Consider the following 11775-nt stretch of genomic DNA (forward strand, 5'->3'; position numbering starts at 1 on the left):
ATTTAGTTTCTTTCAAATTAAACAGACTCAGACATTCCAGTTTAGATTCAGGGCAAACCACAGTGGAGAAACTGGATTCTTGTGATAAATGATCTGCTGGTTTGCTGCTAATTGTAGAAAATATCAATGCTGTTAATCTTTCTGTTTTATTGGGACATCTCCAACACTGGTATTGCCGTCACCTTTGGTAACCGGCTCAACTTGAATGGATACATGAGTTCTTCACTTTTGTTTATTGCAGCTGAGAAGAAGAAGGAAAAAAAAAAAAGACCATCTCCTGATTGGCCTATCATCTTTGAATTTGAAGCCCCCCTCTGGATGGGTACCAAGGTACATCTAAGCTCCTCTGTCACCATGCGAACCTGGTTACAGCCTGAGGTCCTCAGCCAAAGCTCTCGACTGAGAACTAATGGTGATGGGTCCTTTATTTTGGTTGGCCCACACTGTGGCACAACATTCAAGGCGTTATCCTCTTTTAAAATAAGATAATCCCATTTGTTTCCTATTTACAAGTTTGTTGTAAATGTGATGAGTGTTTGAGTTTCTGGTCCTGTCATGCAACACTTGCCCTCAGGCTCCCCCAAATGGCCATTTTCTCATCTGATACCTGAGCTCAGTTTTTGGTTTTGCAGCTTTATGCTCAGCTGGATCCAGATGTCCATAAACAGAAGAGTCCTATGAAATTTCCAAACTCAGACCACCTACTGTACCTTGTGATGATTGACAAGATTTAAAAGATTAAGATTTTTTTGTAAATAACACAAAATACATACAAGCCTTTTCAAACTTAATGGAATAACTCCTCAAGATCTTAAACAAGCACATTTGCTCTGACAACTACCTCAACTGAGTGAAATTTGGCGACACATTACAATAACGAAACACAATTAGAAAAAGGAAACGGTGCATTTGATCTGTCTACCTATCGACAGATTGACAATGGTGAATTGCCATTTTATTTTATTATTTTATGTTGAGGACAATCTGAGCTTCAAGCATAAAACCACAAGGCAGGGGCTCAATACACAGCGTCTCAGGTCTTTTTTTTGAAATACAGTTCTCATATACATTGAGAGCAAAGGGCTGTTCAAAAACAATTATGTTGATAACATAAGGACTATTACCCTTATTACTTCCAGGGTTCAGTAAGCAACCTAAAACATGCTGCACTTAACACACTATTACGAACCAATCTACTGACATCAATAAGAACTATAAACAGAAAGCAGAAAGACCAAAGCTGCTATAAAGTGCTATCTCTCACGATAAGCGTTTAGAGCGAGCCAGAACTTAAATAACTCTCATTATAATTCAGGTACTGGCACCGAACCGAATGCTGAGTCTACAAAAGGCATGCTCCAATAACAGGGCTTTCTTCTACCTTTTCAAGGAAATCTACCTTTGAACATTAAGCACAGAGCCAGTTAAGATGAAGGCCCCGTGTTTCGGACATCAAGGCATTTATGAGGTAGAGCAAAATCCCAAAAGTCAGATCCAATTCATCGGTTGAGCTCGCTCTGTCTGTTACCTGCTTCTGTTGGCTGGGTAGAGGGAGGGATCTAAAATAATTCCTGGCTGTTCTTGCCGAGCTGACTCTAACCAAGATATTTCTATTTCAGGCTGACCTTTCCTCTTAAGTCTGCTTCTTTCATAACTACCATGTCCCTTCGGTTAACACCTGGTGTAGATACAAATGTTTTTATCTTCACTGTAGTTGGTCTATTCACATCAAGGCTGCTGTCCAGTTTCAAGATGAAAAGGGAAATTATCTTTTTTCAAATTACTGCAAAGTAAAATCTCTCTTAGTTCATCAGCAGGTTGACAGGCCTTATCTAGGTTCTTACCACTTTGTAGTTCTTGCAAGAGAAGCGGCTGTAGCTCCTGGCCGGCACCCTGAGCACCCCGTGCTCCATGCTTATCAGCTCAATGAAGATAATTTACTGATGAATCAAACAACTGCGAGTCCAGAAACATCCAGAAATACAAAAGACAAGTGGGGAGCTATTTGATGATCCTCCTGTCCGGTCACACCTCTGGAACAGCTCTCTGTGTCTGCCTGTCTTCTCGTCTGTATGACCAGGGCATGTCCCTCTCTCACCTCTCCCCTTCAGACTGCTTCATAGTGAAGCCTCAGACATTCTTATGCACTTTAGCCCCCCCAATCTCTGTCTCTCTCTCTCTTTCTCTCTGGATGTCATTCACTCTGAGTCAGACAACCGGAGTCAGTTACTTCTTCTGCTAGTATAGACCACCAACATGAATGGGCCTCTCCATGTTTTAGTGAACTGTAATTAAGCACATGAAGCAAACAGACAACTGTCTTTACTGTACCGCTCATTGTAGCTTCACAATTGGAGATAACTGCTCTAAGCAATGTTGCTGATCTGCATTGTAGCACAGTCAGCCTGTAGAGTCAGTTGCCAAGAGGGAGAAATACACAAGTTTTCAAGTAACCAAAACATTATTTCCCACAGCTGGTAGCCACCCCCTTTTTCCAAGACACAGGATAAATGTGATGGATGTCTCTCCTGTGTGTTCCTGCTGTGACTGACAGAACGCTACAGTGTCTTTTTCCTGCAACACACCTGGCGCTGTACATTAGAGAGCATGCCCACACACACTGACACCCGGGAGGTCTCAGATCTGCCTTGCAGGGTTGAATTGAGCCACCTTCACTTATTCCTGGCTGGTACAGTAATTTGCTGAATCAGAAACTATGCTGCATCGTGTTTACAGGCTGATGTACTGTAAATTCTCACATGGGAACAAAGCTGCACTTCAGCATCAGTGGTACTCTGTTGAAGAGGTACATATCAAGAATATGACAGCAGATGTGAAAAAAATTACAAGCAGTGACAGTATATATATATATATTTTGTAAGGGACTGGGGTTAAAACAAAAAGGGGGCAGTAATTTCAGTGTGACACAAAGTGCTTGAACTTGCAGTATCCTTTTTAATAGTTTGTTAAATGGCTGACAAAGCTTTAAATAGTATAACCATCATCGTGTGCTATCTCCCCATTGTGTGATACTGTTGCATAGTTCGTCCTTGCGCTTGTTAAAGAATTTCTGCACCTTGATAACGGATAACAAATCCTATTAAGTCTCAACTTTTCTAAGCCATTTGCCATGACATTTTAAAATTTTCCTACATGGAGGCCGACCCTGGTTCTTAAAATGATCTTTTGTTGCATTTTACGCCTTTACTCAACATAGTAAAGCAAGACTGGAGTGGTGTGTTGAGCCTATGCATCCAAAGGATTTGGCCTTTGTGTCTGTTTTAACAATTGGTGTTTAAGTGTGTGTGCGTTGTAGGTGACCACTCCTGCAGCAGGACCGTTGCTCAGTCACGTCAATAAGGACTCAGCAGCACTCCATGCTGCTGCTGCTGGCTGAGGGCTGACATGTGGCAACACACCCCCTCTGACCCAGTCTGGGCTGGCTAACAGATGGCTGGTGGGAGAATGATGGATGGACAGATGTATGCACTGGCACAATAGATAATAGTATATAGAATAGTGGTAAATAGGTGTGATGGGTGATAATCTCCTGCTTGTCAGAGTATGTTGCATCTCTTTGCTACGCCTGACATGTAGCGTGAACCAAGAAATTAACTGTGAATGCAGGAAATATCAGTTAGAATAAGTCAACATCGTCATCTGCCCAGGTCTCTGAACACGAGCAGACAGACAGATGGCTTCTGGGAAATCAGTGTCCCTGGTTGGTATGATATGACAACATCCGTCTGCTCTGCCAGCTGCTGTGCTTCTTAATACAAGACACAATTGCATCAGGATACTAGAAGGTCCAATGGTGTTAGTTTTTTTTGTGTGATGCTTTTTTCCATAGTCTTATTTTATCTAATTCATTTCTCCACTCCAGTGTTTGATTTAGTATTAAGTATCCCTGTTGATCTGTAAACAAATGTAATTTCATGAACTAATTCCCCATTCAAGAGGAGATGAGTGAAAGCACAAGCAGAACTTGTGTCTGTAGATGTAATTCCTGAGTTGAGTGTGTGCTGTGGAGATCCAGGGGCCATCAGCCACTGTTCTGTTATCAAGCGTGAGACAAAAAAAATTTGAAATGAATTTATGTGTAAACACATAAGCTGCGTGTTCTTCCTATGCTAATCTTATGGAGCCACAAACAGTCATTTGCCGTTCCCCTACTCTCTCCTCTCCATCACCACTGCAGCTGCAGCCGCTTCTCCTTCTTGTCTGCCCCCAGCAGGAGGAACCAAGGATGGTTTTTGGTGTTTGGGGCCCCTGGCAGCTACACCCTATCCACCCCTTTCTGCTCTCTGTTGTACACACACCAACCTCTCAAGTGGCTTTTGCCCGCAGAAAGCTGAAACAGACCAGCTCTAAATGAGCCCTCATGTCTCTGCTTGCTCTGCTTTGGCACATGAAAGACGTGTGGCTTTGCGAGGCATTGGGGCCATACCAGGCACATGGTAGACAAAATGACTTGGCCAGACATCTGCTGTTGAGTGTATAGGAAATAGCGACATCCATCAGGAAGCCAAGAGACTGTGCGGCCCGTTCCCATTGTGATACATCAACCTACTTGATCCTCAAATTGCACCCAGTAAAGGTTGTTTTTATAATGATTGTGTAAGCTACTTACGCTGACTTCCCGACAATGCCCAAGTATTCAGAGGCTAATCCGGCAAATGAGAATATTAAGTCACAAATACAAGACTGCAAAATCCCCTATTTGGTACTTCTGTTGCTGTGGACTTGAAATGGCATGCAATATCTGATCAGAGCAGATCCTGACACCTGGAGTCTGATGCACATGACGGCACATCAGCACTGCAAGAGTTATTAAAGAAGCCTTAGCTTGACTTTATGAAAGAACATGCCATATGCAGTGATCAAAACTGGATTCCCTCAGGATGCTGCTCTATAAAAATCAGCTCTCTGTGTAGGACTGCACCACCAATGACTTTCACACTATAGTGTAATCACACAATATGCTTGACTTTACTCCTAATAAAGTCTTCTGTTTATTGCTGAGCTCCAGACCTGCATGTTATGATTACTTTCAAATCGCAGTATCCAACACCCAAAGATGACCAGAATCCAAACACAAAACATCCCCTTTCTAGGGGGTTAGAGGAATCAAACACACCTCCTGAATTTCTAGTTAGAATCTGGCCACAGACTGTTGTTGCATCTAATCTCCTCTTTTTGTTTGCCAAAGTTTCAGAGGTAGTCAAGCTGTCGCATGTTCCTGCGACATCTTGTTGTCTTTGATCACTCCACGCCATTTCAAAAAAATGTACTTAAACCTGAAGTGAACTTTTCACACACAACCAAACAAACCAAAACAAAACAGATGTTAAATGCCTGCTGTGGCTACTATGTGTCGTAGTCATCTGTTATGACTGCACACATACACACACACCACATTTGTCTCAGTAAGACAGTCACAGTTCCATTCATTCCTCCCTCTGCTTTGTGTAATGCACTTCTCTGAGCAGGATTAAACACATAAATCATACATTCTGATTTATGCTGCACAGGCCACATGTTGACATAAGGACCGTGACAATCTAATAATCAATAGACATATATTAGAGCAGAGAGGATTGTGGGAATTGACTACACTTCATAATAAAAAATGAAGGTCACTTTAATTTCTTGAAGTGTGCACACATGTTCGAATGTGCCTGCCTACACCCCCCCGTCTCTCTCTCCCACACACGCAAGCACAGACACACACTGACCCCATGACCCATCGGCCTCTTGTCAGTCATGCCGCGTTGAGGTTAGCAGTGCGTAATTAAACTAGCCTCCTTATCGTCTCATCTCTAGACTCTGGTAATAACCTCCTTTGCTTCCATCTCCCTTTCCTCTGTGTGCTTATAGCAGATCCAGATAAGAACCATGGTTGAGAGAAAGAGGCCAAGGGAGAGAAAGAGAGAGTATCCCATCCACCTGTGTTATGTGTAAACGCAACAGGGTGCTCATTATACAAAATGACTTTTATTAAATCTACTGCTTCCTCCTTTTATCATACACATCAGCTATTACAAAGATCCTTTTTCTCATTTGTTTGCACCACATGGTCTCAATGCACCTGACCCACACAGTTTTTTTTTTTTTTTTTTTTAATCACAGAGTCCCAGATCCTGTTGAATATTTACCATCCCTGCAGCATTGTACTTGCAGCACATCACGGCAAACAGTGGGCAGCAAAGCAACACCACAGACTCTCCTTTTCTTAAAATTGCGTGGAAGGCGAATACAAACACACACACGTACAGACACACAGATGTGTGGCAAAACTCTGCCTTGTGTCCCTGCTAAGCCTATTTTAACTTTCCATGCAGACATCAAAGTGAATCGAGTATCAGGTGAGGGGAAAAACCAGGATGCTCGCCTTCAGCACTTTCCTCTGATATTAAAACTACTGCTGTTAATCCATTGCATGCCTGAAATCCAACACCACAGTTAGTGTTCGGCTTTAGGATGATGAGACAAGCATTTTAACTGATACATAAACACACAGTGGAAAAAAACATAAATCTAGGAGAAACATGTCCAAAAGCTGCAGCGTCAGCAAAGAAAAGCAGGATAAAAAATTGAAACATTGTAATGATATAAGGACTGTGAAAAACGGATAAAAAGCCTGTAGAGATGTCACTTCATATTTTATTTTAACGTGGAAAAGAATTGAAATGAACCAGTTTTTAACAGCCCCCTAGTGTCTGACCTCTGTGGTGACCTGGAAGTGTTCAGCCTACCAGTTTCATGGAGAAATTGTTCTGCTCCCAGCGACACAGCATCAAACTCATATTGCTTCTTGCAGTTTCCTTCCTCAGGCACCTGCCTCACAGTGAGGATACCTGCCAGTTGGCCAGCCAGGCCAAAATATAAGCCATCAGAATAAGGTCTAGACAAATCTGGACCCAAGAGACAGAGTTGAAAGAATGTATGAAAATTCACAAAGAAAGGAGAAGTAGCTGCAGTCTGAGTAAGTGCAGCATGTAGATCCAGAGGAAATGGTATAGCTGTTGCTTGGTTGAGCCCCAGCAGGTCTCTGTGTGCCTGAGATGCAAGAGGGGGGGAAGCTTGGAGCCTCCAGCCTCCACCCACTCTGAGACATGGAGGAGGGAAAAATAAACGCAGGACACCAAGGCCTCTGCAGCCCTGAGAAGCAGCCAAACCAAACGCACTGCGAGGAGTAGGAGGAGTGGATCCCCACTTCCCCTCCTCCCTTGCCCACGGCAACACATTATGCCATTGCTCTTCAATGGACCACATCGGTCAAATGGGGAGGAGAAAGAAAGAGAAAAGGACAGACCTCTTAACCTTCTATCACCCTTCCCCCGACAGTTAAACCCCTGTATGACAAAAACAGTGAGGAAAAAGGACAAAAGAGAGATGATTGGTGCACCGTCGATAACAACAGAGGGACTACGCAGTAGGAAGTGCAGAGCTCGGGGGCCAAACCACACAGAACTCAAAGCTAACCAGCCCATTTGTATTTATTATTTCTTTAACCAGCTGTCTGTCAAAAAAAGCCAAGTTTTATTTTTGACAACTAAAGAGTCTGGTCTCTGATCAGCCGTCACCCACATCACATTGCAGCAGCTGCATGTGTGTATTTGTCTGCATCTGTAAAATGGGTTCATAACCTAAGCATTTATATATGTGTCAGTGTGTGGTGTGTGTTTGTGTGTGTGTTTGTAGGAGAGTCCACTGCACAGGATGCCCTCTGTTTGAGCCCAACCAATCCCCTGTGCAACACACCCCACCACCAACCACAAATTACAAGCTGAATTTAAAATTTGGGAAAGGCCCAAGATTTATAGAAAGTTCCCACAGTAGTGGGGGTGCCTGATCACTTCCAGCAGGCTGTACTAAAATACTTTAAGTTCCATGAAATAACAATAATACTGAAGACGTGCAGACGGAATAAAGTAATGACCTGTGAGAAATAATTGCCTGTCTTGCTCTTCTACTGCCATGTAGTAAAATGTAACAGGAATGAAACTTTCAACCATTTATGGCAGATCCAACTCAATGTCTGGTGGGAAATCATCCATTTCTGTTTGTGCAAAACAGAAATAACTGACATGTACAGCTGAAATGGAACGAAATCTGCAAGTCTTCATTGAAAAATCAAATTTTCTTAACAACATAAAAACAAGTAGCCACAAATAAAGCAAATCAAGGGAGCTAAGCTTTGGATAGTTTTTTTTTTTCTCTCTCTCTCTTTAAATTAGTCAATGACCTCGCAACCCAGCCGTTGCAGATGAATGAATGAATGAATGAGTCAGTGAAAGGTGGCCCCACTGTCCACAACTGAACCACTATTGAACTTGATCAGATGGCCTAAGAGCGCTATGAGCTAAATCTTAACATCAGCTTTTCAATCATGATCTGTTTAGTGCGTTAGCATGCTAATATTGGTCCTTCAGCACGAAGCTGAAGCTGATGAGAATGACACTACAAATTAAACATTTGACCCACCACATTTTTGTATCAACTTTGATGTCAGCCTATCTGATGATGTCAAATCATCTTCTGTCCATTAAATATGACACACTTTGCTGTGTTACTTCTGCACCAAACAACTTATTTCACTGGCGCTAAGTGAAAACTGCAAACCTCTTGGTTAAATAAAATCCCAAGTCACCAAAGTCAGGAGGATGCATCCTCTGGGGACCATGAATGCCACCAGGCATTGATACTGCAATTGTTACTGCATTTCATCAATGTCTAAGCTAAGACACCACAATGCTACTTATCCCACCACACAACTAACACATCAGTTCCCTATTGCTCCTAACCAGCATTGAATTAATGACATTGTGCCTCCACAAGAAGAGAATATGTCAGCATTTAGTGCTTCTGTTCAACAGTTTTACTACAGGCCTCAAACAAGCTCATTAAGTGCAGCTGCAGTGAATGGGCTGAGTGTGGTTTCTTTCACAGCCACAGATAAACTTCAGTGTGTCAGGCACAATGGGGGGATAACCCTGCCAGGGATGGGTCTTTGTTTTGAGAGACCCCCAGCTTGGTGTTCTTGAGGTGGGGAGAAAGATTTGGGCGGTGGTGTCAGAGATCGGGTCGGCTCTGCTGCATGGCTGTTCCACGCTGGGGGATGAGGGACATATGGACTCGCTGGGAGTAAAGACACGCACACAAAAGAGGGTAATGGAAATCTGAAACTGACTACATTATTTGTCATTTATTGACTTCTTTTCTTTTAAACTGCTGAATTTTTTGTCCACAATATTGTATGGGATGAAATTAGTTAAAAAAAAAAAAAGTTAAATTGGTTGCATTAAAGTTGTTGTGTGTATATTTTGGGATAGCCAAAATACACATGGAACAGTGTTAGGTCTGTTTCACATTGAGTTAAAATGTGAACTAGGTGGGTGACGTGAATGTAAATATAAATATATCCCTTAGAAAAGTGACATTAGACAGTTCTGACAGCGTCATCTGAGCAGATACAACCTTCAGCAGAACAGTACACATGCTCTTCTTTTGTGGTTTGCCACAAATTAAGTTATTAAAGATTTCAGCTAATTATTAATAATATCTTCTCATTTGTACTTCCTATATTTTTACTTTATTATTATTACTATTATTATTACAAAATATGAAACAAAGGTAATAATACTGAAATGTATAAAATTTGTGGAATATGTGGCTGAACCTTAAAAACACAGTGACGGTGGGACACAACTGAACACGATTCCACAGAATGTGTCTTTTCAAAACAAAACAAAAGTAAGCTAACAATTCCTCAGCGTTATTTTTAATCAACATTTTAGACATATTTTAGTACAGCATCTGCCTCTGCTAATTTATTAGTTTCTAAATTGTGTTTATGTTGTGCTGTAAAATCTTCTACAGAGAAGCATTTAATCCATCCTGCATTGATAACGCAGGTTGATTCCTCAGGCGGCAAGAATATATATATTTTTTTATATAAATTAATGAGCTTTCTTTCAAATGCAATGTGTGTCATGTTAGAAGCTTCTTGAATGGCAGCTTTACAAACACATTTTAGGATTCAGCATTTCATCAGAGAAGCTGAGAGAACGACTGTGTCAGCTGAGCAAGTGCAGACAAGCAGAACGTTGAAAACACACATGCACAGATAGGCATGCACGCACACTCAGCACACACTGATTGTGATTCCATTCAGGCTGAAATCAGAGGATTAAACAGCTTGGGAAATCCCCTAAAGCTGCAGGTGAAGAGAGTTGAATGGAGAGATGTGAATATCCATTCAGAAACAGACAGTGCTGACAGAAAGCCTAACTAATATTTCATAACTGTATTCATGCCTTCACGCATTCAACCCGTCCTGTGTGACCCCGGACACGGGTCCCTGGGGAAGGTGACTTCAGCTTTGCTGACCTCTACCTCCTGGCCTGGCCTCCTTTTTCCACGCTGACTCCTGTTTCCAGACAGCGATGGAGCTGATTGTGTTAGTCTAACTGCCTCTGCAGCACCAATTTCCCCAAGAGGACGCCGCTCACAATGATCCGTTTGTCTGCACCATAGAGCTCACTGTGACAACCAACACAAGGAGAGCTGAGAAGGAAAGAAGCCGAGGAAATCAATCGAAGGATGTTGACTCAGGGCAGACAGATGCCCGACCTTAATTAATATGGTTATGTCCTCAGCCCTGACCTCACACAGGAAGGCGACAGGACAACTGCACAGGAAGTGGAATCTGATCGAGACACATTAGGCTTAGATGAGGTCATTACTAACGGAGCCAACTGCTATATGATCCGGCATAACCTTAAAAACAACTGTGTTTCTGCTCAAATTAAATTATAATGTAACCTTTCTCTTGAATTTTTTTTTAAGGGGAAGACATCTTATGGAAAACACATAGGGTGGCCAAAACAAACAAACAAAACAACAAAAGAACAATCTTCGATGTTCGAGGTTTTGGAATAACAATCTTATCCAACATAGCTATATCTAAACAGTTTTTTCTTTATGGATGAGGATGATGAAAATTGAAGATTGTGTACCCCTGAATCATTCAGGCCAGACCTTTCTCATCACAGGGAGTTTTCTGATCAACAAGTTAATTAATGTTAATTAAAAAAATAATGATAATCAAATCACGTGCACATTTGAGACTACAGCAGCAGAATCTGTCACCTGAGCTGGTGTGCCCTCCCACTCCACCACCGCCCGATGAAACTGCAGGATGACCATCTTTGTTAGAGAGGACACACCGCTGTGTTGTCTCTCTTATCAACAGACAACATAAGCTTCCTCCTGCCTGATGCTGATAGTAGTGCATATGTGCTCACTGTCAGATGAAAATCTCTTATCTCCAAAGTGTCAGCCTTTCAGAAATGAACAAAACCAGCTTTCAAATTTCACCTTCACAAAAACTGACTTTCTGACAATTTCTGACAGCTTTCCGGTTTGAAAATGACGCTCTCACATGACAAAGAAAAAAGGACAGGAGTAAATACAACCACACACTGAAAGAACATGAGGATCTCTCATAGACCTGACCTGACATCCCGCGCTCTTTGTCTGAACTCCTCCAGTCTGTTAAAACCTTGCTTATTCCATTGAATAATGAACTCTCCAACAATGAAACACCAAAACATCCATTAAATCCAGCTTTAACTTGCAGCACCTCCTAAAGAGACATATGTCTATGTGTGGTCCTTTGTCATGGTAATCTAAAAAAAGTAGCAATATAGCCACCCAGAGCACCCCCCCCCCCACCGCCACCCATCTCCATCCAGTCTGTTCTCCTCTGGA

At 42.1% G+C, this 11775-nt stretch overlaps 1 protein-coding gene across 1 annotated transcript in view; it reads right to left on the reverse strand.

Moving 5' to 3' along the window:
* Nucleotides 1–6892, reverse strand: part of nav2a (neuron navigator 2a) — an 82756-nt gene extending 75864 nt beyond the window's left edge. Inside the window, exon 1 of the mRNA XM_029497427.1 lies at nt 6756–6892. Within this exon, the coding sequence (XP_029353287.1) occupies nt 6756–6806 (51 nt within the window). The 5' untranslated portion in view covers nt 6807–6892. The remainder of the gene's footprint in view (nt 1–6755) is intronic.
* Between the last annotated feature and the right edge of the window lie 4883 nt (nt 6893–11775).

The sequence above is a fragment of the Echeneis naucrates genome, chromosome 3 (assembly GCF_900963305.1).
Source record: "Echeneis naucrates chromosome 3, fEcheNa1.1, whole genome shotgun sequence".
Classification (NCBI taxonomy): Eukaryota; Metazoa; Chordata; class Actinopteri; order Carangiformes; family Echeneidae; genus Echeneis; species Echeneis naucrates.